Below are 22,733 nucleotides of genomic sequence, written 5' to 3'. Positions count from 1 at the left end.
TTCTCAGGAATCTACTATGCACTACTCCATCAGCTTCCTGGCTTCTGGTGAAGTCTCCAGTCATCTGTTCCAATGAGAATGCTCTTTTCCAGAGAATGCATGAGGCAAACAGTAGTTACTCTTGACAGGCAAGAAGAAATGCCAAGGAAATGCCATAGCACCAGTCAAATTTAGGAGGAAAAGTTGATAGGGTACCTTCTCACCACTGATGAGAAGGCAGAGCTGAAAATTTTATTTAATTAGACTCAGTTTCCTGAGTATTTTGCAAGAGTTGAAGGAATCAGAAATCTTTTCATAGGGTGGACTTTTGGCCAAGTGGTTAAGATGCTGATTAAAATGTCTGTGTCTTATATTAACGTGCCTGGGTTAGATATCTGGCTCAAGCTCCTGACTCCAGCTTCCTGCTAATGCAAACTTTAGGAGGCAGCAGTGATGGCTCAGGTGATTGGGTTGCCGCTGCCAATGTGAGAGACTTGGATGGAGTTTCCAGCTCCTGTCTTCAGTTCAGCCTCAATCTGGCCATTGTGGGTAGTTCATCAGAGATTGGGAGCAAAAGTTCTATGTCTGTCTGTGCCTCTCCAATAAATAAATAAAATTTTAAAAATCCATTTATAATTCATGTAACTGTAAACCTGAAGCACAAGCTTGGTTTCAGAATCACTAAATAAAAGGCAGAAAGAATGACTGGAAAGATATATGGTTCTTATATACCAAATAGCTGATATAATAATGCATAATGCTCAGTTTTAGATTAAAACCCTTTTCCCCAAGTAATCTATAGATTTGATGCAATTCAAACCAAATTCTTAGAAGGTTTCTTTTCTTTTTTTTTTTTTTTTTGGACAGGCAGAGTGGACAGTGAGAGAGAGAGACAGAGAGAAAGGTCTTCCTTTGCCGTTGGTTCACCCCCAAGTGGCCGCAGCAGCCGGTGTGCTGCGCTGATCCAAAGCCAGGAGCCAGGTGCTTCTCCTGGTCTCCCATGGGGTGCAGGGCCTAAGTACTTGGGCCATCCTCCACTGCACTCCCTGGCCACAGCAGAGAGCTGGCCTGGAAAAGGGGCAACCGGGACAGAATCCATTGCCCCGACCGGGACTAGAACCTGGGGTGCTGGCGCCGCAGGTGGAGTATTAGCCTAGTGAGCCGCAGCGCTGGCCAGAGGTTTATTTTTTTAAACTTGAGAAGTATATTCTCATGATCAATGACTAAAGAAGAGCCAGACAACAATCAAAAGAGAAACAAGATATCAAAGCTCACAAGAAATTTAGAAATAAGCCTAGTTTTTTTTTAAAAAAATATGTAAGACAAGTGGATATACAAAAGAAAAGTAACATTTAGCATGTAAAAAGATGCTCATTCTCAATACAATCAAAGAAAGTAAAACAAAACAAGGTATCTTATCAAATTGTTTAAAAAACAAAAATTGCATACTGAAAATAGCCAGAATTGATGTTGATGGGGGAGGGGCATTCAATAAGCAATTAGTGGCAGTAGAAATTAGTGTAACTTCGAAGAGAGCAATTTCGTAGTATCTATCAGAATTTTGAGTGTGTACAACTGAAGCCATGAATCTGTCTCAACAAATCCATTCTCTTATTTCCCTGGTCACATAGCTGGCCCATATCACAGCCAGCTCTGCAGTTAGATGTAGTCAATGTGAGGTAAATAATGTATGCCACTTCTTCTTAGACCAGGATTTTAGGAAAAGTGGAATGTCTCCTCCATATTTTCTTCTGCCTTCTACTATCTGAATCCCAATGCCATTATGGGTCTTAGGAGATGGCAAAATTGCAAGATAAAGGACTTATGGCCCTTAACAATAGTGTGAAGGAAAGCTGCCTGATCCATTCTTAACACTCACTCAAAACATGAAGTGGGGGGATGAGGGATGCCATTATATTGAACCATGATACAGCTACGCTTACTTTTATAGCAGTATAGCCTATCCCAACAAATACTGATGCTGAGTCTTTGACTCAGCAATCCTTCCTTTAGGAAAATTTCCTCCATAAGTACTCCTAGGTGTCTACAGAGGTGTGTGTGTCTGTGTGAGTTCACTGTAATATAATGAACAGTGAAAAATTGGAAATACTGTAAATGTACAAGAATGAGGAAAATCAAATAAACTGCTTGCATGTTTGCCTTACAGAATGCTACACAGTTGTTTAACAATAATTGTGGTAAGGAAAAACTATAACTGCTCTTGTTACAGATTACATGCACATTTAGAAAATTCAAAAGAATAAATAAGGATTGAAAAAAACTCCTGGAATTAGTAAATGATTATAGCAAGACTGTTGGATACAAGTTTAATGTAAAACACCAATTGTTTTGCTCTATTTTAGCACTTAAGTACATTTGAAATGAAAAGCACAATATCATTTAGATTAGTAACCCCTAAAATACTTAGGGATAAATCTAAGAAAATACGTATAAGATATATGTGAGGAAAACTTTTAAAACTCTGAAAAAGAAATTGAAGAAAAACTAAATAAATGGAGAAATACTTTAAGTGGTGGGCAAGAAGATAATATTATCAAAATATTAGTCCTCTCCTTTTGGGGACTGTGATGGTAGCAAGGTCCAGGCTGAGGACGTCAGATTTCAAGTTCCCCACCCACTCCTTCAACTTCTCAATAAAGCACTTTGATCTCAAAAAAAAAAAAAAAAAGTAGTGAAGAACAAAGTCAGACAACTTACATTACTTGACCTGAAGACTTACCATACACTACAGTAATTTAGATAGTGTGGTATTGGTTAAAAAAAAAAAAAAAAGTCAAATGGATCAATGGCATAGGAATAGGAGAGCCCAGAAATGGACCAACATAAAAACATAAATACGTTCAACTGATCTTTGACAAAGTAGTGAAGGTAATATAATGTGAAAAACATGGTCTTAACAAATGGTGCTGACATAATTGGATGCTCACATGCAAAAAGTGGATCTAGACACAGACCTTACACCTTTCACAGAAGTTAACTCAAAATGGATTACAGACCTAACAGAAAACTATAAAATTCCTGGACGATAACAGAAGAGAAAATCTGGATGACCTAGGGTTTGACAATAGTTTTTCAGATATCACACAAAAGGCAGGACGCATGAAAGAAAGACTTCGTAAACTGGACTTAATTTAAAATTAGAAACTCCAGCTCTATGAAAGACAGTGTCAAAAGAGAACAAGACAAGATAGATCTATCTGACAAAGAACTGTTATCCAAAATATATAAAGAGCTCTTTAAACTCAACAATAAGAAAACAACTGATTAAGAAATGGGCCAAAGATGTCAACAGACACCTCAACAATCCTAAGAAATGAAAAGATGCTCCATATTATACATTTTCAGGGAAATAAAAATGATAGGAATATTGAGAAAACACTGTATCTTTATTAGAATAGCCCAAATCCAGACTACCAGCAACACCAAATGCTGGTGAGGATATGGGCCAACAGAAACTCCCATTGCTGGTGGGAGCACAAGTTCAGCCACTTTGGAAGATAGCTTAACAATTTCTTACAAAGCTAAATATACTGTTACCATACAATGCACCAACCATGCTCCTTGGTATTTAACTCAAAGGAGCTGAAGCTTATGTTTATTTAAAAAGCAGCACATGGATATTTTTAGAAGCTTTATTCACATGTTGAAACCTGAAAGCAACCAAAAATGTCTTTCACTAAGTAAATAGATAAGTACACTCAGGCAATGGAATAGTATTCAGTATTAAAAAGAAATGAGCTATCAAGTCATAGAAAGCCATGGGAGGAAATCTAATTGCATATTGCTAAATCAATGAGGCCAATCTGAAAGGGCTGCATATGGTACCACCCTGTATTATTCGATATTCTAGAAAAGGCAAAATCATATAGTCAATAAAACAATCAGTGGTTGGAAGAGCCTGGGGGGATGAAAGGGATGAAAAGGGCAAACAAAGAATGTTTAGGGTGGTGAAACTACCCTATAATGCAGATACATGGCATTATGCATTGTCCAAACTCATAGAATGTACGCCAAGGGTAAAGCCTAATGTAAACTATGGTCTTGGGGTTATTACAGATGTGTAACAAATGTACCCCTGTATTGGGGATGTTGATAAGGGGGGGAGGCTACTGTGCATGGAAGCAAGGAGTATATGGGAAATCTCTGCAGTTTTCTCAGTTTTGCTATGAAACTACAATTGCTTAAAAATGAAGTCTTTTAAAAAATTAAACATAACTGTTTAAGTGTATGTAAAATGATATCAGTGAAATACTCAGTTAAGTAAAAAAATTTTAATTATATAATATCTATTTTTAATTTTAACCCCTTCAAAATGTATACTTCTTTATGCATTATACAAACACCACACACATTGCCTAGAAAAAAAAAGTTACTACAGCCATAGTCTGGCCTCTAAATATCACTTCCCACTAAAGGAGATTAGATTACCCTGGATAAATGGCTGATACCTACTTGGGGCAGTACAGACACAAAATGAGCCAGGTATAGCTTATCATAACAAATAGCAAGATAACTATCAAAGACTACTAGGATCATGTCAAATGGACTTAAGAACTAATACAAAGAAACTTCTAATGGCCAAAGATAAGACAATTTTAACAATTATAATAACTGAAATTGCTTTAAGTGCTCAAGTTTTGATTAAGTCATAAAATCAAAGAAACACATACCATTAATACCACTGAAGGATGCTAGTAAACCTTTTTTTTTTTTTTTTTTTTTTTTTTGATAGAGTTAGACAGTGAGAGAGAGAGACAGAGAGAAAGGTCTTCCTTCCGTTGGTTCACCCCCCAAATGGCAGCTATGGCCAGCCAATCCGAAGCCAGGAGCCAGGTGCTTCCTCCTGGTCTCCCATGCAGGTGCAGGGGCCCAAGCACCTGGGCCATCCTCCACTGCCTTCCCCGGGCCACAGCAGAGGAAGAGGAGCAACCGGGACTAGAACCCGGCGCCCATATGGGAAGCCACTGCTGCAGGCGGGGGATTAACCAAGTGAGCCACAGCGTGCCCCCCCCCCCTTTTTTTTAAACTCAAAAATAAAAGACTGAAGTTTTTATTGGACTTTTTGTTCTTTTTTTTAAATATTTATTTATTTGTTTGTTTACTTATTTATTTGAAGGCAGAATCACAGAGAGAGAAGGAGACTGAGAGAGAGAGAGATCTTCTATCTGCTAGTTCACTCCCCAAAAGGTTGCAACAATTAGGGCTGGGCCAGGCAGAAGCAAGGAATCAGTAGACTCCCTTGGGTCTCCTAAGTTGGTACAGGGGCCAAAGGACTTGGGCCATCCTCTGCTGCTTCCCCAGGCACATTAGCAGGGAGCTGGATCAAATTTGGAGCAGCTGGGACTTCAACCCACACTCATATGGCATGTCGGCACTGCAGGCCCTGGTTTAACTTAGTGTACCAGAGCGCTGGCCCCAATGTGGGTTTCTTAACCAGCATCTTAACCACTTAGTCAAACACTAATACTTTTAAGTTATTAAATGTGATAATGATATTCTCATTACACCTCAAAAAAGATTTATTCTATTTTTGTAATATTAATATTTCTATGAAAAAATATAGAATATTGAAAATTAAAGGAGGAAGGCATATAGAGGTTTGTCCATGTTACAGGGAATAGAAAAAGGATGCTTCATGATGCTACCCTGTCTGCTTTTATGTGTCTGGAATTCATACAATTAAAAGGTTAGGTTACTTTGGGAGGCAAGAAGGAAAAGCTGAAGCAATAATCTATTTTATTTCCTATGCAAATGTAGAAACTATAAAAATGGAAAGCTGTTAATGAAAAATCTTAACAGAAATTATAGAAGATGTTAACAAAGATGCTGCTATGATATTAGGCCCTAAGATGGCCATTAATATTTTGTCAGACATGGATAAAGCTGAGAAATCTTGCCAGTCATTTTACCATGAAGATGTGATGATTAGAAAGCTTAATGCAAACTGAAGTGAAGCTGACTTCCCATGCAGTTTATGCTTCACCTGTTTCTTTTTTAAAACTATTTTTTGAAATACAGTATACATACCAAGAAATGCACATAAGTATACAGATAAATGCATTTTTGTCTTCTGATCACAATCATAACCAACACTCCAATTAAGAACAAAACATTACTAGTACACCAAAATGCCTCACTAATCTCCCTCTCTCCATTTCTTGTTTTATTCAATGTAGGAAACATGAGCATATTGTCATTTGCATGGTATATTTCAGTGATGCAATATTTTTAACTACATACCAAATTATATGACACCCTCTCAGTTTTAAACTCAATACTACCACAACTCAGAGAAAACTTGGTATTTGTCTTTTTGGGTTAGGCTTATTTGATTTAGCTTAATGATCTCCAGTTGCATGCATTTTATTGCAAATGTCAGGATTTCACTCTTTTTTAAGTATAAATAATATTCTATTGCATACATATATCACATTTTCTTATCTAATCATCAGTCAATGGTTCACTTGTATCTTGAAAGGATCGTACCTAATATTTACATTACCAGCTCTATTTCACTATTTATGAAACTTACTTCTTGGTTTTTTAGTGTTCTTTAAGTGACTTGAACTCATTTATCAGTCAGAAAGTATTGATTGATGACTCTAAGAAATTTATTATCAATCAGTATGATGGTTTTAAATGGCATCTGTGTTTGTTAAAAAATACTTCTCTCCAGAACACCATATTCAGACATCCAACTCATACATTCTTTGTTACACTTATTTCTTTTTTTTTGGACAGACAGAGTTAGACAGTAAGAGGAAAGAGACAGGGAGAAAGGTCTTCCTTTTTCCGTTGGTTCACCCCCCAAGTGGCTGCTATAGCCGGCGCACTTTGGCTGGCGCGTTGCGCTGATCCAAAGCCAGGAGCCAGGTGTTTTCTCCTGGTCTCCCATGTGGGTGCAGGGACCAAGGACCTGGGCCATCCTCCACTGCCCTCCCGGGCCACAGCAGAGAGCTGGACAGGAAGAGGAGCAACTGGGACACAATCCAGTGCCCCGACCAGGACTAGAACCCGGGTAACAGCACCGCAGGCGGAGGATTAACCTAGTGAGCCGCGGCACCGGCCTGTTAAACTTATTTCTAAACCTCAAAATTATTATGTCTAAAACTGAACTTTTTTTAAAAAAGATTTATTTATTTATTTGAAAGGCAGAGTTACAGAGAGGCAGAGGAAGACAGAGAAAATTCTTCCATCTACCAGTTCATTTCCAAGTTGGCTGCAATGGCTGGAGCTGGGCTGATCTGATGCCAGGAGCCAGAAGCTTCTTCCAGGTCTCCCACGGGGGTGCAGGGGCCCAAGGACTTGGGTCATCTTCCACTGCTTTCCCAGGCCATAATAGAGAGCTGATCAGAGGTGCAGCAGCCAGGACTGAAACTGGCGCCTACATGGGATTCCAGCACTTCATGTGGCAGCCTGACCCACCACGTCATAGTGCCGGCCCCCAAAAGTGAATTCCTGACCTGCTCCCCTGGACCTTCAGCTCCTGTGGTCTCCCTGGGCCACTAAGAGAGAATTCTAACAATTTATTATTGTTCTTATTTCAGTTGTTCAGGCCAAAAACCTGGGAATTATCCTCAGCTACTCTTTCTTTCATCTTTCTAGTCAAAATACATTAAGATTCCCATCACTTCTCAAAGCACTTCCTCCACAACCAACTATCTGGGTGCCTGCCACTGGCACTTCTCTTAGATGATGGCAGTGGTTGACAAGATGATCTCCCTGCTTCTGCTCTTGCCCCTTCCCCACTCAATTCTCTACATAAAAAAGTAACTCTGTAAGTCTGTATTTCAGATTGTGGCACTCCTTTGGTCAAACTCTCCAATGACTTCGCACTTCAGAAGAAAATCTATCAACACTGGGGCTAGTGGTGTTTGCTTAAAAGAACATCTGCCCTAGGGACTGGTGCTAGATGTAATGGGTTAAGCCACCGCCTGTAATGCCGATATCCCATGGGGGCAGCAATTCAAGTCCCTGCTGCTCCATTTCTGATCCAGTTCCTTGGTAATGCACCTGGGAAAGCAGTGGAAGATGGCCCAAGTGCTTTGGTCCCTGCACCCACTTAGGAGACCCACAAGAAGCTCCTGGCTTCGGCATAGCCCAGCCCTGGCCATTACCACCATTTTGGGAGTGAACCAGCAAATGGAAGAATTTTCCCTCTCTCTTCTCTCTTTCTCTCTCTCTCTCTCTGAAACAAATAAATAAAATGTTTTAAAAAAAACTGAACTAAAAAAAGAATGTCCTAGAAAATGTACCCATATACTTATGTAAACCAATAAATTTAGTTTTTAAAGCAATATAACTTTGTTTCCTCAATTCTAGGCTATTTGGAAAAATCAGTTTCTATTTTGATTTTTTTAAAAACTTGTAACAAAAAAATTTCCATTTTTCTCAAAGTTAACATGAGGATAAATTTTTTTTTTTTTTTTTTTTTACTTGACCTTTGTGCTGTTTCAACTGTCAGGTCCCAATCCTGCAATGCTAGTTGTAGCTTCATTTTCTTTATGAAAGCGGGAAGGAAACTCGGAAAGTTCACAATTATCTGGTTCACAGTCTCCAGGGCACTTGAATACTTCTGACGCATCTCAAGGCACTGGGCCTAATGGGAGGAAACAAAAAGTTGCATCAAAATTGTGATCTTATATATTAAGGTTCTCACAGTCAGAGTATGTGGAATATTAGCTTTAATATTCCATGAATGTTCCACTAAAAAACAGTTATCACTTTTATTATGAGAAAAAACACAGTAAGTTTTAATATCTTCCAAAAGAATCACAAGACAATCAAATGATGTTTCTTTTTAAAATAGAAAAATCATCTTTCTGGAATAAAACATTGTCAGTTTATTTTCAAGTAGCATCTAAAACTTGGAAGATTTTAGAGATACTGCATGTATTTAAAAATTATTTTCAAGTTACAAGAAGATACAAGTCAAAGAACAAGCAAAGTAAGTTCAAACTACTCCCTCTGTCTCAACATTTTCACGTCTAGGAATTATTTTAAGGAAATAATTGGAGAAATCACAAAGAAGCATATAGATAATGCTGCAGCATTGTTTATATGTAATAGAAAATAACCCGAAATGTCCACAGAATAGCTAAATTATAGCAAATTTATTTAATAAAATTTTAGTCACTCTAAGTAACTATGTAAATGTACAGAACAATTTTTACTGACATACTGGTAAGTCATATGTAAGGACTTAACTGGCTATTTTGAGTGATGATTCAGATATTACTATATTTTCTTAATTATATTTACAATTTCAACGTATTTCTTTCATATTCAGAAAAAAGTGAAATTTAGTTCATTAAAATAGATAATGAAGCACATTTATCATATATTAAGGATTTTTTTTAAATTAGCTTTTAGATTTTCTTCAGAAATAAGTTAATACTGGTATAGCTCAGGTAAAAAAAATAAGTATTAGGGCTGGCACAGCTGCCACCTGCGACCCCAGCATCCCACATGGGTGCTGGCTCAAGTCCTGGCCGTTCCACTTCCGATTCAGCTCCCTGCTGATGCTCCTGGGAAAGCAGCAGTGAATGGCCCAAGTACCTGGCCCCCTGCATCCAGCTGGGAGACCTGGAAGAAGCTCCTGGCTCCTGGCTTCAGCCTGGCCTAGCCCTTGCTGTTACAGCCATTTGGGGAGTGAACAAGTGGATGGAAGATTTCTCTGTCTCTTCCTCTCTCTGTCTAACTCCACCTTTCAAATGAATAAATAAATCTTTTTTAAACAATGAGTACTAGGTCTCAAAAAATCTAGAGTAAAACTGAAACACATATCTGAACTCAGTTTAAGATTATATTCTCAGATAATTAAAAGTATAAGAAACACACAAAGATGCTACAATGTTAAAATGTTAGTATTTAAGCTTTTAAATCATTGACAATAATAGAAGAGATTATAGATAATTTTTTAATATTATATTCTCCCTGGAATCTATCTAAACAACAGATACTGAAAATAACAAAATCATACCACAAAGAACTCTACCATTCCTTAGACTGTCACCACCCACACAAATGCTAAGTATTGTATTAAATTAAATTTGCTGTGTACAGAAGCTCCATAGCTTACAATGATAACTTTAAGCTGGAAATGCATTTAATACAAACAACTTCCTAGATATCACAGCTTAGCAACAGAATGCACTGGGAAGGATCATCTGTTTTCTCACATGATCCCAAAGTGGACTGACAACTGGCTGGCAGCACGGAAGTGTGTGATACTGCAAATTGCCAGCCCAAGAAAAAAAATCTAAATTTAAAATTCAATGTATGGCTTCTACTGAAAGCACATAAATTTTGCACCATTGTAAAGTCAAAAAGATCCTAAAATGAAGCATTGTAAATTGGAGATAGTCTTTTCACCCACAAATGATTTTTAATGACTGCTAATTGCATATCCTTCATGGTATATGCCAGTTACTTCTCTGCTTGAAGCTTTTCATTGGCTGCCTGTTTATCTGAATCAAAATAAAAGTCAGCGCTCAGCCCTCTGCCTCTCTGCTGAGCCGCCAGCCTGGTCTGGCCAGGTGTACTCTCTCTACTCAACCATGTAACCTCACACCCCCCCCAAGTCCGAGTGACTGCGCACTATCTCTCAGGTCCTGTCTGGAGAGGTGCCCATCCATCCTTATGGATGTCCCTTCCCTAATAAACCTTGCTATTTTACCTCCCACTACTCTCTGTCTCACGTCGGAATTCTTTCTTGCACGAAGTCAAGAACCCTGCAATTTCACCGGTAACATTTTTGGCGACCACGGAGGGACTTTGAGAAGACATCGGAGGCTTTCGGGCAAGATGGCGGAATAGGAAGGGAGCACACTGATAGTCCGGGGAGAGATAGTTTAATAAAAGTGGAGATACTGCAGGTTCAAGGAAGAGTAGGGGAGGAAACAGCAGAAAAAACTCTTCCGGAACGCGTGATTCACAGCGGACCTGCGTGGAGAGCGTGGGAGCCCACAGTTCGGGACACCAGCAGCAGACTCAACACACCAGCGCTGGAACGCGAGGTGAGCCGAACCTCAATAGCCCGAGACACCGGCAGGCAAGCGGAGAGAGGAGACTAGAGGGAACGACCCCCCCCGGGGGGGGAGTTCACCAGGCTAACTGGAAGAGAGAGAGAGAGAGAGAGAAAAAAAAAGGTGACTGGTACGGACACAGGTTTCTCTCTCTCCGCTCACCTCTCAAGGGCGAGCAAGACAAAAAGCAGGCGCCATCTTGGACATACGTCATAAGCAGAGCGACCTCAGGTCTGCACTGGCCCTGAGCCTAGCAGAAAAACCTGACTCTGGGCGGGGCGAATTAACAGGAGATTAGGACCTAATAAATTTGTGGTGCTACTGAACTGAGACTGCGAAAAAAGAGAGACGGTGGGGGAGAGAACTCACAGAATTCACGTGAGTACTCTCCAGAGACGCTACAATTCCGTAACTTTGGCAACCCAGTGGGAGACTGAAGGAGAATTTGAGCCCACTCTGAGGGCAGAACAGATTCCCTGTGTGGTCCTTGGGAAACAGCTTCCAATCTCTGGCTCCTGTGGGTATATCATTTGCCTGCTAACTACCTCCAACTTCGTTCAGCTGTGCAGAATTACTTCCCTTTTGAATCAAAAAAAGAAAGAGAGAGAGAGAGATTTACCACGCCTAAACTGGGAGTGTCACCTTTGGCACACCAAACAGAGCTCTCAGGCCACACCCATCTCAAGCCCTAAGGCTCCATCAAAAACAGATAGTCCACTTAATCTAGAGTCATAGTATAACAAGAAAAAGCACCACAGTGAAGAAACCAAATATCTCCAATATGCCAAATAACAAACGCAAAAACCGAGGTAATAAAAACAAGGAAGTCACCATGACACCCTCAAATGAAACAGACACCCTAATTCAAGATTATGAAGATGATGACATAGAAGAAATGCAAGAAGCAGATCTCAAAAAATTGATAAGAACATTAAGAAGTTCTCAAAAACAAATTCTTGAACTACAGAAATCCTTAATGGACAAGATAGAAAATCTCTCTCGTGAAAATGAAATATTAAGGAGGAATCAAAATGAAACAAAACAACTAGTACAACAGGAAACTGTGATAGTGACTGAAGTGAAGAATTCAATAGATCAAATGAAAAACACAATAGAGAGCCTTACAAACAGAATAGGTGAAGCAGAAGAGAGAATATCGGACTTAAAAGACAGAGAACAGGAAAGGATACAGTCAGAACAAAGAAAAGAAGAGGAAATTAGAAATCTAAAAAATATTGTTGGGAATCTACAGGATACTATTAAAAAACCCAACATTCGGGTTCTAGGAGTTCCTGAAGGCATGGAGAGGGAGAAAGGATTAGAAGGCTTTTTTAGTGAGATATTAGCAGAAAATTTCCCAGGTTTGGAGAAGGACAGAGAAATCCTAGTACAGGAAGCTCACAGAACCCCTAATAAACATGACCAAAAGAGATCCTCACCACGACACATTGTAATTAAACTCTCCACAGTGAAACATAAAGAAAAGATCCTAAAATGTGCAAGAGAGAAATGTCAGATTACTCTCAGAGGATCTCCAATCAGACTCACAGCTGACTTCTCATCAGAAACTCTACAAGCTAGGAGGGAATGGCGAGATATAGCCCAGGTACTAAGAGAGAACAACTGCCAGCCCAGAATATTATATCCTGCAAAGCTATCATTTGTGAATGAAGGTGAAATAAAGACTTTTCATAGCAAACAGAAATTGAAAGAATTTGTTGCCACTCGTCCAGCCCTGCAAAAGATGCTTAAAGACGTGTTACACACAGAAACACAGAAACATGGTCATCAATATGAAAGAAGGTAAAGGAAGGAAACCTCACAGCAAAAGATCACAGGGAATTCAAAGCATATATTAGAAATTATCTTTGGCAAATGGCAGGGCAAAGTTACCACTTATCATTAGTCACATTGAACGTGAATGGCCTGAACTGTCCAGTTAAAAGACACCGATTGGCTGATTGGGTAAAGGAACAAAACCCATCTATTTGCTGCTTACAAGAAACACATCTTTCCAACAAAGATCCATACAGACTGAAAGTGAAAGGCTGGAAAAAGATATACCATGCCAACAGAAATGAAAAAAGAGCGGGCGTAGCCATGTTAATATCGGACAACATAAACTTTACCACAAACACTGTTAAGAGAGACAAAGAGGGACACTATATAATGATTAAGGGATCAATACAACAAGAAGATATAACAATTATCAATGTATATGCACCTAACTACAGGGCACCAGTTTATCTAAAAGATTTATTAACGGACTTAAAGGGAGACTTAGACCCCAATACAATAGTACTGGGGGACTTCAATACTCCACTCTGAGATATAGACAGATCAATAGGACCGAAGATCAACAAGGATACAGTAGATTTAAACAACACTATAGTCCAAATGGATCTAACAGATATATACAGAACTTTCATTCATACAGCTAAAGATTTTACATTCTTCTCAGCAGTACATGGAACCTTCTCTAGGATTGACCACATACTAGGCCATAAAGCAAGTCTCAGCAAATTCAAAAGAATTAGAATCATACCATGCAGCTTCTCAGACCATAAAGGAATGAAGTTGGAAATTAGCAACTCAGGAATCCCTAGAGCATATGCAAATACATGGAGATTGAACAACATGCTCCTGAATGAACAGTGGGTCACAGAAGAAATCAAAAGAGAAATCAAAAACTTTCTGGAAGTAAATGAGGATAACAGCACAACATACCAAAACTTATGGGACGCAGCAAAAGCAGTGTTAAGAGGAAAGTTTATATCAATAGGTGCCTACATCAAGAAATTGGAAAGGCACCAAATAGATGAGCTTTCAATTCACCTCAAGGATCTAGAAAACCTACAGCAAACCAGACCCAAATCAGTAGGAGAAGAGAAATAATTAAAATCAGAGAAGAAATCAACAGGATTGAATCAAGAAAAACATTACAAAAAATCAGCCAAACGAGAAGCTGGTTTTTTGAAAAAATAAACAAAATTGACACCCCATTGGCCCAACTAACTAAAAAAAGAAGAGAAAAGACCCAAATCAATAAAATCAGAGATGAAAAAGGAAATGTAACAACAGACACCACAGAAATAAAAAGAATCATCAGAAATTCCTACAAGGACTTGTATGCCAGCAAACAGGGAAACCTATCAGAAATGGATAGATTCCTGGACACATGCAACCTACCTAAATTGAACCAGGAAGACATCGAAAACCTAAACAGACCCATAACTGAGACAGAAATTGAAACAGTAATAAAGGCCCTCCCAACAAAGAAAAGCCCAGGACCAGATGGATTCACTGCTGAATTCTACCAGACGTTTAAAGAAGAACTAACTCCAATTCTTCTCAAACTATTCAGAACAATCGAAGAAGAGGGAATCCTCCCAAATTCTTTCTATGAAGCCAGCATCACCTTAATTCCCAAACTTGAAAAAGATGCAGCAGAGAAAGAGAATTACAGACCAATATCCCTGATGAACATAGATGCAAAAATCCTCAATAAAATTCTCGCCAATAGAATGCAACAATACATCAGAAAGATCATCCACCCAGACCAAGTGGGATTTATCCCTGGTATGCAGGGATGGTTTAATGTGCGCAAGACAATCAATGTGATACACCACATTAACAGACTGCAGAAGAAAAACCATATGATTATCTCAATAGATGCCGAGAAAGCATTTGATAAAATACAACACCCGTTCATGATGAAAACTCTAAGCAAACTGGGTTTGAAAGGAACATTCCTCAATACAATCAAAGCAATCTATGAAAAACCCACAGCCAACATCCTATTGAATGGGGAAAAGTAGGAAGCATTTCCACTGAGATCTGGTACCAGACAGGGATGTCCACTCTCACCACTGCTATTCAATATAGTTCTGGAGGTTCTAGCCAGAGCCATTAGGCAAGAAAAAGAAATTAAAGGGATACAAATTGGGAAGGAAGAACTCAAACTATCCCTCTTTGCAGATGACATGATTATTTATTTAGGGGACCCAAAGAACTCTACTAAGAGACTATTGGAACTCATAGAAGAGTTTGGCAAAGTAGCAGGGTATAAAATCAATGCACAAAAATCAACAGCCTTTGTATACACAGACAATGCCATGGCTGAGGAAGAACTTCTAAGATCAATCCCATTCACAATAGCTACAAAAACAATCAAATACCTTGGAATAAACTTAACCAAGGACGTTAAAGATCTCTACGATGAAAATTACAAAACCTTAAAGAAAGAAATAGAAGAGGATACCAAGAAATGGAAAAATCTTCCATGCTCATGGATTGGAAGAATCAATATCATCAAAATGTGCATTCTCCCAAAAGCAATTTATAGATTCAATGCAATACCAATCAAGATACCGAAGACCTTCTTCTCAGATCTGGAAAAAATGGTGCTGAAATTTATATGGAGGCACAAGAGACCTCGAATAGCTAAAGCAATCTTGTACAACAAAAACAAAGCCGGAGGCATCACAATACCAGATTTCAGGACATACTACAGGGCAGTTGTAATCAAAACAGCATGGTACTGGTACAGAAACAGATGGATAGACCAATGGAACAGACTTGAAACACCAGAAATCAATCCAAACATCTACAGCCAACTTATATTTGATCAAGGATCTAAAACCAATTCCTGGAGCAAGGACAGTCTATTCAATAAATGGTGCTGGGAAAATTGGATTTCCACGTGCAGAATCATGAAGCAAGACCCCCACCTTCACCTTACACAAAAATCCACTCAACATGGATTAAAGACCAAAATCTACGACCTGACACCATCAAATTATTAGATAACATTGGAGAAACCCTTCAAGATATTGGCACAGGCAAAGAATTTCTGGAAAAGACCTGGGAGGCACAGGCAGTCAAAGCCAAAATCAACTATTGGGATTGCATCAAATTGAGAAGTTTCTGTACTGCAAAAGAAACAGTCAGGAGAGTGAAGAGACAACCGACAGAATGGGAAAAAATATTTGCAAACTATGCAACAGATAAAGGGTTAATAACCAGAATCTACAAAGAGATCAAGAAACTCCACAAAAACAAAACCAACAACCCACTTAAGAGATGGGCCAAGGACCTCAATAGACATTTTTCAAAAGAGGAAATCTGTCGCTCCCCCTCTTCGTGGAGGAACGACACAGGACCCTGCGCTGTTCTTTCGTCTGCTCAGCCCTCCCCGGGTTTGCTGCTGGTTCTTCCCGGGTTGGCTACTGTCCCTTCCACCTCCGTGGAAGGGCAGTTCCCCCTGGCCACATTCCCCACTTCCGCAGGGGAGCAGCACTCCGCCGGCCGGCTCTCTCGGGGGCTGCACAGGTGTTCCCCTTAGATGTTTCCCTTAGATGTTCCTGGTGCATGTTCTCTCTCTCCTCCTTTATAGTCCTCCTCCGCCATTCCTAACTCGGCTGCCCACATGCCGAGTACGCTGCTCTCCAATCAGGAGCAAGTCCTACAGTTTATTGGCTGAACTGGAGGCAGCTGTGTAGAAGCTGTTTTCTTCTCTCCCAGCGCCATATTGTGGGAGAGCAGATGCATAGAATAAGTCTTAATTCCAGTAACTTAGTCTAGTCCGAGTTGCTCCCCACAGATCCCCCTTTCTTTTTATTTTTTGGCGTTGATATGCGCCTGTCTTCTGTGCCCCGTGGCACACACTCTGCTCTGCTTGCTAGAGTTGCCACAGGTTCTTACAAGTCCTATAAATCAGGCAAACCGAATCCGGGTCCTCTCTTCACCATGTTGTGAGGAGGTTTTTAGGCGCTGATGTGTGCCTGTGTTCGGTGCCCCGCAGCGCATGCTCTGCTCTGCCTGCAGGTGCTTACAAGCCCTATCAGGCAAACCGAATCCAAGCCTTCTCAGCACCATATTGTGGGGAGGCTTATTGGTGTTGATTCGTGCCTATCTTCGGTGACCTGCAGCGCATACTCTGGTCGAGCTGCCTGCTGGTGCTTATCGCCCTAATCAGGCAGACCGAATCCAAGCCTTCTCATCGTGGTATTGTGGAGAGACTATTGATGTTAATAACGTGCCCGTCTTCGGTGACCTGCGGTGCATAAGCTGCTAGCCGCCCACAGGTGCTCATCGCCTCACTAATCAGGCAGACCGAATCCAAGCCTCTCATTGCCGTGCTGTGGGGAGGCCTTACTTCTCTATTTCTCTATCTCCGGGCATTCCTATCTCTCCTATTTTACTTCTATCTACCAACATTCCTATTTCTCTTACTTTACTTCTAAACTTCTGTTTCTCTTATCCCCGCGGCTTCCCGCTCTCATTTTACTTCTAAACTTCTGTTTCTCTTATCCCCGTGGCTTCCCGGCGCCCGCCCCGAGGCTGCTTCTCGGCGGCTTCCCGGCTGAGCCGCTTCAGCCCGCTTCTCTTATCTGCGCGGCTTCGCGGCTCTGCGCAGCTCGGCTTCGCGCGCACACTCCGCGGTCTCGCACTAGCCCAGCGTTCCCTATCTACTTGTGCCCCGCACGCTCTCTCTGCGTGCGGCAGCCTCCGCGAGTCACACAGCGTAGCTTACGTCTCCGCCACTAGCATTCAATCTAAGTTCCCCGGGCTAGCCTGGCGAATTCAACCCAGCTCACGTTTCCGCCCCACGATCTGGCTTCCCGTCCTTTGCTCCCCGGGCTAATCAGACGGATCCCAACCTGGCTTACGTTTCCGCTTCTGGTTTTAACTTTTCGCCCCTTATTCCCGGGCTAACTTGAGAATCCCAAAGTGGCTTTCGTCTCCGCCTCGGCCTGCCCCCCACGGCTTCAATTTCCCTAACATTTTTCTCTACCCGGTATGTTTCCCCAAGCTTTCCTCCAACAATACTCCTCCCTCATTTCTCCTGGCCTCTCCCCACAGTCCGCATCCGAGTCTGTTTGTTCTAGCTTTCACTTTCGCTTTCGACCTTAGAGATTTCTCCCAGCTTCCCCCCGTAGTCCGTATCTGAGTCTATGCCTAGGCTTTCAATAGCTTCTTCCGGCACCTTTCTCGTCCGGCTTTTCCCTAGGCTGTTTGCTAGTCTCTCTCTCCGGTATTTTCCCAGTTCTTCCTGTTTCTTCCCTCCTAAGTTTCCTATCTGTCCTAGGTTTCCTATCCAAGTCACGGCACCATTATGTCGCTCCCCCTCTTCGTGGAGGAACGACACTAAACCCTGCCTAGGCTTCATATCCGAGTCACGGCACCATTATGTCGCTCCCCCTCTTCGTGGAGGAACGACACAGGACCCTGCGCTGTTCTTTCGTCTGCTCGGCCCTCCCCGGGTTTACTGCTGGTTCTTCCCGGGTTGGCTACTGTCCCTTCCACCTCCGTGGAAGGGCAGTTCCCCCTGGCCACATTCCCCACTTCCGCAGGGGAGCGGCACTCCGCCGGCCGGCTCTCTCGGGGGCTGCACAGGTGTTCCCCTTAGATGTTCCCCTTAGATGTTCCTGGTGCATGTTCTCTCTCTCCTCCTTTATAGTCCTCCTCCGCCAATCCTAACTCGGCTGTCCACATGCCGAGTACACTGCTCTCCAATCAGGAGCAAGTCCTACAGTTTATTGGCTGAACTGGAGGCAGCTGTGTAGAAGCTGTTTTCTTCTCTCCCAGCGCCATATTGTGGGAGAGCAGATGCATAGAATAAGTCTTAATTCCAGTAACTTAGTCTAGTCCGAGTTGCTCCCCACAGAAATCCAAATGGCCAACAGGCACATGAAAAAATGTTCAAGGTCATTAGCAATCAGGGAAATGCAAATCAAAACCACAATGAAGTTTCACCTCACCCCGGTTAGAATGGCTCACATTCAGAAATCTACCAACAACAGATGCTGGCGAGGATGTGGGGAAAAAGGGACACTAACCCACTCTTGGTGGGAATGCAAACTGGTCAAGCCACTATGGAAGTCAGTCTGGAGATTCCTCAAAAACCTGAAGATAACCCTACCATTCGACCCAGCCATCCCACTCCTTGGAATTTACCCAAAGGAATTTAAATTGGCAAACAAAAAAGCGGTCTGCACCCTAATGTTTATTGCAGCTCAATTCACAATAGCTAAGACCTGGAACCAACCTAAATGCCCATCAACGGTAGACTGGATAAAGAAATTATGAGATATGTACTCTTTAGAATACTATACTGCAGTAAGAAACAACGAAATCCAGTCATTTGCAATAAAATGGAGGAATCTGGAACACATCATGCTGAGTGAAATAAGCCAGTCCCAAAGGGACAAATACCATATGTTCTCCCGGATCGGTGACAACTGACTGAACACCAAAAAGGAAACCTCCTGAAGTGAAATGGACACTATGGGAAATGGTGACTTGATCAGCATAGCCCTGACTGTTAATGAACAACTTAATATATTATCCCTCTTAGTAGTTTTTTGTTTGTTCTACTTAATATGACTGGTTTAATTCTGTAATTAATACACAGTTATTCTTAAGTGTTGAAAATTAACTGAAATGTGATCCCTGTTAAACATAAGAGTGGGAATAAGAGAGGGAAGAGATGTATAATTTGGGACATGCTCAAGCTGACTTGCCCCAAATGGTAGAGTTAGAAACATACCAGGGGATTCTAATTCAATCCCATCAAGGTGGCATGTACCAATGCCATCTCACTACTCCAAGTGATCAATTTCAGTTCACAATTGATCATAATGAAAGGACTAAGAGTCAAAGGGAGCACATAAACAAGTCTAGTACCTGCTAACACTAACCGATAGAATAAATAAAGGGGAGAGTGATCCAACATGGGAAGTGAGATACTCAGCAGACTCATAGAATGGCAGATGTCCTAAATAGCACTCTGGCCTCAGAATCAGCCCTAAAGGCATTCGGATCTGGCTGAAAAGCCCATGAGAGTATTTCAGGCATGGAAAGCCAAGACACTCTGGCAAAAGATCTCTGTGAGTGAGATCCCAGTGGAAAGAACGGGTTATCAAAGAAGGAGGTACCTTTCTCTGAAGGGAGGAGAGAACCTCCACTTTGACTATGACCTTGTCTAAATAAGATAAGAGTCGGAGAACTCAGAGGGCTTCAATAGCTTTGGAAACTCATGACTGGAGCATAGGGAGATTACTGATGCCACAGACAGGAGTGTCAATTGGTAAAGTCAACAACAGGAGTCACTGTGCACTTACTCCTCATGTAGGATCTCTGTCCTTAATGTGCTGTGCATTGAGATTTAATGCTATAACGAGTACTCAAACAATATATTTCACTTTGTGTTTCTATGGGGGTGCAAACTGTTGAAATCTTTACTTAATGCATACTAAACTGATCTTCTGTAAAAAAAAAAAAAAAAAAAAGAAATTATCAATTCCCAACTTGACTCTCACTGGGATTGAACATGACAATAGGTCTGATCTGATTTCATCATCATTTTAAAAATCATCTATTATTTTTCACTTTATGTTTCTGTGTGGGAGCAAACTGTTGAAATCCTTACTTAATATATACTAAGCTGATCTTCTGTATATTAAGATAATCGAAAATGAATCTTGATGTGAATGGAAGGGGAGAGGGAGTGGGAAAGGGGAGGGTTGTGGGTGGGAGGGACGGTATTGGGGGGAAGCCATTGTAATCCATAAGTCGTAGTTCGGAAATTTATATTCATTAAATAAAAGTTAAAAAAAAATAACTAAAAAAAAAAAAAAGAAAGATAAAAAAAATAAAAGTCAAAACTCTTACAAAATGGGCCCACTTTTCCTCCTCACCCCATGTTTAACTGCCCCTCATCTACCCTCCTTCCTCTATATTTCATTTCTACTCACTTTACTCATTCCGTTTTGTTCTACCGGTCTCCTTACCACTCCCTGCACACGCCTTAGAATGTGTGAACTTGTTCTATCCTATTTGTAATACTTTTTCCCAGACCACAACAAGGCTTGACCAGCCACCTCCTCCAAGTCCTTGTTCAACTGCCACTTTCTCTGACCACTGCATACAAAATTACCAGTACAAATCCCAACTCACCTTCTTCCCCATTATCTTATTTTTTCCACTACACTTCTGACCTTTTAATAAACTACTAATTTGCTTATTTTGTCATCTATCTCCACTTTCAGAACATAAGCTCCAAAAAGTAGGAAGCTTTATTTTGTTCAGAGCATTCCTAGGATCTAGTGTGATACCTTGCACATAAAGTAGATGTTGAGAAAAGACTGCACAGACCACCAACAACAACTAAAAACGATCCTGGATATAGGAACTTTGGTAGGAATACATTTCTCTAATTTTTTGTTCATTGTCAAACACAAATGCAAGTCCCTTTTACAGTGGAGAGTGACAACATTGTCATGAAAATTATGAACTCTTTTGAGCTACTTTCATATATATTATGCATAAACATTTACTTTAACTCCAACTCACCTTACCCAGCAGAGCAAAAATATCGTTTCCATCTTGCAATCCCTCTTCAAAATATCTTAGTGCTTTTTTAGTATAAGGTTCTTTTCCTCTTGTAATATCAAGCCATCCTCTTAAAACTAGTCCCTGTAAAATAAAGAATTCTATCATATTTCTATTTTTGGGGGTTGAAGTGGTAGAGTAGGAATGGGACTGAAGCAATTAAATGCTGATGAAAAGTCAACCCAATGTCACTTTTTGATAATTAATAAGAAAAAGGCTTCTAACGAGTAATATTATAAACAATAAAATTTCCTGCAGTGAAATTATTTTTGAACTCTTGTCAGCCTAGAGTATTGAGAACTATGTTAGGGGATTAAGCATTTACATTTACTTCCAGGTTCAATTATAATACCAAGAAGCTTGTCAAATATTTCATTAGTGCTAAATCTAGTACGCTTATCTGAGATTGTGCTATTACTAATAATCAATAAACATGTTATTCAATATAAAAATAAGATACTTTTGCCTCTTTTTGGGTAAACAGCCCAAATTAAGTAAGGTAGAAAAACAGAATTTGTCTTTTTCACATACATTAAAGATTCTGGTAATTTGACAACTATCTTCTTAACCTCTTTGACTACTCCAGTCCATATCAAATGAAAAGATAAATGGCCTGAAAATTGAAAACTGAAAAGGCCATGGATATTTACCTTTAGCAATGTGAGTGAGTCAATGGGTTGCAAGATATACAGAATTAGAAATAAAATGGAGACTGATTGTTTTTGTTCTGAAGGTCAAATAAAAAAATTTGAAATGTGCTCTTCCATTTAAAAAAGTCTAGATTTATACATTTATGAATCTTTAACTAAGGATATATTTACCTTCCTGTATTTCACCTGAAAATACAGAAAGGATCTTAACAAATGCTATTTCCAGTCACTAGGTCAGTGTCATTATTTGAATGGTTTCACCTACTGTTTTTGTGTGGATGATTCCTTTTATATATGGGTATATGTATAGAGATATATATGTACATATACATACAAAGATTTAATTTATCGTATTTATTTAAAAGGCAGAGTTCCAGAGAGAGAGGGAGGGAAGGAGAGGGAGAGAAACAGAGGGAGAGGGAGAGGGAAGGGGAGAAGTAAGGGGAGAGGGAGCCTCCATCAGCTGGTTTATCCCCAAATGACCACAACAGCTACTGCTGGGTCAGGCTAAAGCCAGGAGCTTCATCAGGGTCTCCCACATGGATGCAGGGGCCCAAGCACCTAAGCCACCTTCTGCTGCTTTCCCAGGCATATTAGCAGAGAGCTGGATTGGAGGGGGAGCAGGGGAATCAAACCAGCACCCACATGGGATGCAGGTGTC

At 40.5% G+C, this 22,733-nt stretch overlaps 1 protein-coding gene across 5 annotated transcripts in view; it reads right to left on the bottom strand.

The window, feature by feature from the left end:
* TTC21B (tetratricopeptide repeat domain 21B) overlaps positions 1 to 22,733 on the bottom strand; it is a 106,852-nt gene that overhangs the window by 73,373 nt on the left and 10,746 nt on the right. For all 5 annotated transcript variants that reach the window (XM_002712247.6, XM_017342903.4, XM_070070739.2 and 2 more), the window contains 2 exons: positions 21,384 to 21,506; positions 8,442 to 8,599 (listed from right to left, as the gene is read on the bottom strand). In XM_002712247.6, coding sequence (XP_002712293.1) covers positions 8,442 to 8,599; positions 21,384 to 21,506 — 281 coding nt within the window. The remainder of the gene's footprint in view (positions 1 to 8,441; positions 8,600 to 21,383; positions 21,507 to 22,733) is intronic.

The sequence above is a fragment of the Oryctolagus cuniculus genome, chromosome 3 (assembly GCF_051225735.1).
Source record: "Oryctolagus cuniculus isolate XC-2025 breed Fujian yellow rabbit chromosome 3, ASM5122573v1, whole genome shotgun sequence".
NCBI classification, from domain to species: domain Eukaryota; kingdom Metazoa; phylum Chordata; class Mammalia; order Lagomorpha; family Leporidae; genus Oryctolagus; species Oryctolagus cuniculus.
Note: the sequence above shows the minus strand (reverse complement) of the source record. Positions and strands in the feature narration are given on the sequence as shown.